General features: G+C 44.3%; 1 protein-coding gene across 1 annotated transcript; it reads right to left on the bottom strand.

Annotated features, from left to right (window-relative positions):
• Nucleotides 1-3571: 3571 nt before the first annotated feature.
• On the bottom strand, nt 3572-5053 carry LOC133039666 (uncharacterized). The gene is made up of 2 exons (XM_061118574.1): nt 4894-5053; nt 3572-4140 (listed from the first exon to the last, which is right to left on the bottom strand). The coding sequence occupies exons 1-2, from the start codon at nt 5051-5053 to the stop codon at nt 3572-3574; spliced, it is 729 nt and encodes a 242-aa protein (XP_060974557.1).

Below are 5053 nucleotides of genomic sequence, written 5' to 3'. Positions count from 1 at the left end.
CGTTTTTCTATTCGAACATTTAGTACTCGCTCTGCGATTTTTTATAGTTTTTTATGCGGGTGAGATCACTTATTTTGTTTTTCACACATTCAACACGCTGAAAAGATCTTTTATCTTTCAGATGAGCGACCTGTCGGATAGTCAGTTGCTTGGCTCGACAGGCAATGCATTTGACGGTGACGAGGACCAGAGGGAAGATAGCTTTATCCCGACTTCGATCTCAGAAGAGGAGATCGCACCTACTGTAGGTATAGAATTAGGTCCGATGTCTTCCGTAGACATCGAGAAAATGGTGCAGGAGCTCGCTGAACTAGGGGCCATCGAGATTTGAGACAGCGAGTCTACGGTGTAAGCCCACGATTATCTTATCCACTCCAGGCATGCCCCTGACATTGAGGTCAAGGAGATGGATGACGATTGGGCGGCCCCAGCTCGTGAGTCAGGCGAGGAAGAAGAAGAGGCAAAAGGGAGCGGAACTGATTCGGTGGACGACACTCAGCTGAACGAGCCCTTCTCGTGCGAGGACTTGGTTTCGAGGGTTACGAAATCGGACCTCACTACCTTTACAAGACTAAACTTGTTGCGACTTGCTTCTTTGCGACCTAAGCCAACTCAGAGGGCGCATCTTCCTTTTACCAATCCAGCGATTATTCCCACAGAGGATGTGGTAATCTCAATACCCATTCTTCGATGTGGGGTATCGATCCCTTTTCATCCCTTTATTGCAGCCATCCTCAAACGTTATGATGTGTCTCCTTTCCAGCTAACCCCCAACAGTTATCGCGCAACCCTTGCTTTTTATGCGATGTATATGGAGTATGTGCATAGGGCTCCCGTGGTAGAGGAGTTTAGCTACTTCTATGATATAAAAAGCGTAGGCCTTCACAATGGTTTCTATTACTTCAGCAAGTGGGCCACTTCTGAGATTAACGGTGTAGAAGGCATGGTTTCCAATATGGGAGATTGGAAATCAAAGTGGTTTTACATATTCAAAGTCCCAGGGATTAGAACTGACTTTAACCGTCGACCTAGTATGTCGCATGTTTCCTGACTTAGTCATTTTTTGAGTTACTTTGAGATCTTAAGCTAACTCGCTCTTTTTTGTTTTCGCAGATAGACCAGCTCGCCCTGCACTCGACATGACTCGCAGAGAGACAGCTGAAATTCTTGGGAGCTTTCCTGTACAAGATCGCGACTGGCGATTATGTGTACGACTGCTAAACTGCGAGAACACAAGCTGATCCTTGAGAACGCAAGTCTCTGGAGAGAGCCGGTGTATAAGGAACCTTCTGAAAAGCAACAAGAGTGAATTGATAAACGTCTTTCCAAGCAAACTCCTCGACCATCATCAGGTAGCTTATCGCATACAAAAACTAGGGCGTTATAATTTCATCCTTATTAGTATTAATCCTTATTTTTTTTGCTGTAACTACAGAAATGACTTTCTTGAAGTCCGCTCCTCTTCTTAATCGGAAGCTGAAGTTTGGGACAGCAGCGACTTCCCCTATCGCTTCTCAAAAGAGGAAAAGCGATGTGGTGGTTATTCTTGTCGCAGATTCTTCCAAGAGGCCTGCTAAGGGCATTCAAGAGAAAGGGAAGAAAGTCGTGATCGACCCAACGGTTCGAGCTCGCCATGTGTTCTACCTTCAAGAGAGATTTGTCAGCGATGAGTTCCAGTCGAAGATTGACAAGACTCCTACTGAGGAGCTGCTCCCTCGCTCCGCGGAGCTAGCTTCGCTGTTTATGGCCATGTTCTCGAAGGCTTTTGCTACCGGGTCCAAAGAGGTTGAACTCGCGAACTCTGCAAGGCCAAGGAGCAAGTTGAGCTCGAGGCCAAGAACGCACAGGCGAAGATCGAAGAGATGTCTCGCGACTTGGAAATTGAGAAGGAGAATGGAAAAAAGCAGTATGACCAGGCGGTCTCGGACTACATCTACACCACTCTCTCCAAGATTCCACACTTCGACTTTTCAATCCTTGGAGCAGAAGCCGCTGAAATGGCTGAGGCTTTTCGTGCTATGTCACCCATGCCAACTCAAGGTGGCGGGGGGAATCTTCTCGAGGAGACTGAGGTCGCAAAGGTTGAGGAAGTTGAGAACGTGGCGGTCAGCAAAGTCGCGGATGGATCTGTTCCTGCTGCTCCCAATGCTTGACTTTTCCTTTATTATTTGCTTGTGTTAAATTATATTTCTTTTTTAGTTTTTTTTTTGTTTATGCGGTACAGGGGTACTCGCACTCTGTACTTAGACAAATTTGCATTTCATTTTGAACAACTCTATATCCTCGCGGGGATATCTGTTTTTAGCATTTTCGCAGTACACGGGTACTCGCGCTTTAATATCTATAATATTTCGACTTTAATTACAACCTGGTGTAATAAGTAGAAAATTTCATAAGACTTGGAAAATTTAAACTTGAAATTTAAACTTGAAGAATTACTTGAAGAATTTCCAAGAATTTTCTTCATATAATCAATAGTACATTACGGTATATACCCCCTATACTTAGGTTTTTTTTTTAATAAAAAATGACTAAGTATAAGTACAAGGCGAATACAAATTAGGCAATGCGAGTACTATTGATAATAGAATTTTAGGCTTTCGGCATTCCAAGCTCGTGGAATCGCAGTACCATCGAGTGCTGCGAGTCGATAAGTTGCGTCACTAATATTTTCCGCGATGAGATATGGTCCTTCCCAATTATCCCCGAAGACCCCATGCGCTGGGTTCTTGGTATTTAGCATTACTCTTCGAAGGACCAAGTCTCCTTTTCCCAGGACTTTTGCCTTTACCTTGGAATTGAAATATCTTGCGGTTTGCCGCTGGTAAGCCGCATTTTTTAAGTACGCCTGATCGCGTTTTTCTTCTAGAAGATCAAGGTAGAGTGACTGTTTTTCTTCATTTTGTGAGATGTTGAAAACATCTCTTCGTAGGGAACCTGCCCCAATCTCGAATGGTACCATGGCTTTGCACCCATAGGAAAGCGAGAAGGGTGTCTCACCAGTCGTGGATCGAGGAGTTGTATTGTAAGACCAAAGAACTTGTGAGAGCTCGTCTCGCCAGGTCCCCTTACGTTCTTTGAGTTTCCCTTTGATGGTGTGCTTTATTATTTTGTTAACTGCTTCAGTCTGTTTGTTGCTTTGTGGGTAAGCAACTGCGGAGAATGCTTTCTTAATTCCCAGATCGTCACATAATTGTCGCATCTCTTTACAATCGAACTGCTTTCCATTGTCTGAGATGAGTTTGTAAGGGATACCAAATCAACAAATTATGGCGTTGTAGACAAACTCACGCAACTTTGTCGCTGTAATGGTTGCGAGTGCTTTGGCTTCGGCCCATTTTGTAAAATAGTCTACTGCGACTACTGCATATTTGACTCCACCTTTTCCTTTGGGTAGCTCGCCTATTAAGTCGATTCCCCATACTGCGAAAGGCCATGGACTTGTGATAGAATGTAGGTTACTCGGTGGTTGATGGGTATAAGTGGCTATTCGCTGACACTTGTCGCATTTCTTCGCAAAAGCGAAAGCATCCTGTCGCAAAGTTGGCCAGTAATACCCTTGTCGCATGATTTATAATGCAAGGGAGTTACCCCCTGTATGATTGCCACAAATTCCCCTGTGTACCTCTCGTAGTATGTAGTCGCAATCTTCACCGTCGATGCATTTGAGTAGCGGTTGACTAAAACTTCTGCGATATAACCTTTTATCGTACATGACATATCGGGCGGCTCGCTGTCGCAGCTTTTTTGCTTCTACCTTATCATCAGGTAAAATGCCCTTTTCCAGGTATGCGACTATTGGAGTCATCCAGGTGACTTCTTGAGTGGTATCTATTTCCATGATCACCTCTTGATTTATAGTTGGGTGAGCCAATACGTCTATCGAAATTACATCGAGCAATTCCGCTTCTCTAGTTGAGGCCAAACGGGCCAGTGCGTCTGCGTGTGAATTTCGAGCACGCAGTATTCGAGACACGATTACTTTCTTGAATTTCTGCATGAGCTCACATACAATGGCTAAGTACTTAACCAATCTCCCGCCTCTGGCCAGATATTCTCCATTTACTTGGCACACCACGATTTGGGAATCGCTAAGAGCTTGTAGATACTCGATTTTCATCTCGAGAGCGAGCTTCAATCCTGCGATTAAAGCCTCATACTCAGCTTCATTGTTAGATGCAAAAAATTCAAAACGTAAAGCAGCGTGTACCTTAAAATTGCTGGGACTGATTAATAAGATCCCGCCACCTGAGCCTTCGCTATTTGAGGCTCCGTCGACGTACAACGTCCACATCTCTCTATTGGTTATAGCAATGTCGATTTTGTCTTCTATGAGTGCCACTTTGGTGTTGGGGAATTCAAGGATAAAATCTGCCAAGGCTTGCCCCTTGATCGTAGTTCTTGGTTTATACTTGATGTCGAATTGGCTTAACTCCATTGCCCATTTCAACAACCTTTCAGAGGATTCTGGTTTTGCTAAGACTTGCCTCAAAGGATAGTTTGTCAAGACTTCGATACTGTGAGCCTAGAAATAAGGTCGCAATTTTCTCGACGATATTACCAAGGCGAACGCCAATTTTTCCATTTGGGGATAGCGGGTCTCTGCATCCACTAATCGTTTACTGACATAATACACCGGGTATTGTCACCCGTGATCTTCTCGTAGTACTGAACTAATCGCGTATTCTGACCCTGCTAAGTAGATGGATAGGACTTCGCAGGTCTTGGGCTTTGATAAGATTGGAGGTTGCCCTAAATGCGTTTTTAAGGCTTGAAAAGCCTCCTCGCATTTTTTGGTCCATTGGAACTTCTTATTGCCTTTTAAAATCTGAAAAAACTCTTTGCACTTATCAGAAGATCGCGATATAAAGCGATTTAAGGCAGCGACTTTACCTGTGATGCTTTGGACCTCTTTCGGCTTAGTTGGTGATGGCATTTCCACCAACGCCCTGAACTTTGTGGGGTTGGCTTCTATTCCTCGTTGGTTAACCATGAATCCAAGGAATTTCCCGAAGCCAACTCCAAAGACGCATTTTAGAGGGTTTAGCTGCAT

The sequence above is a fragment of the Cannabis sativa genome, chromosome 7 (genome assembly GCF_029168945.1).
Source record: "Cannabis sativa cultivar Pink pepper isolate KNU-18-1 chromosome 7, ASM2916894v1, whole genome shotgun sequence".
In the NCBI taxonomy this organism is placed as follows: Eukaryota; Viridiplantae; Streptophyta; class Magnoliopsida; order Rosales; family Cannabaceae; genus Cannabis; species Cannabis sativa.
Note: the sequence above shows the minus strand (reverse complement) of the source record. Positions and strands in the feature narration are given on the sequence as shown.

Bases quoted from the DNA above. Each gene is read 5' to 3' on its own strand.
- LOC133039666 (XM_061118574.1), bottom strand. From the start codon at position 5,053: ATGCAGCTAAACCCTCTAAAATGCGTCTTTGGAGTTGGCTTCGGGAAA. The intron at 4,141-4,893 runs GTAAAGTCGCTG...CTTTAATCGCAG, and splicing joins AGAGGTCCAAAGCATCACAG to GATTGAAGCTCGCTCTCGAG.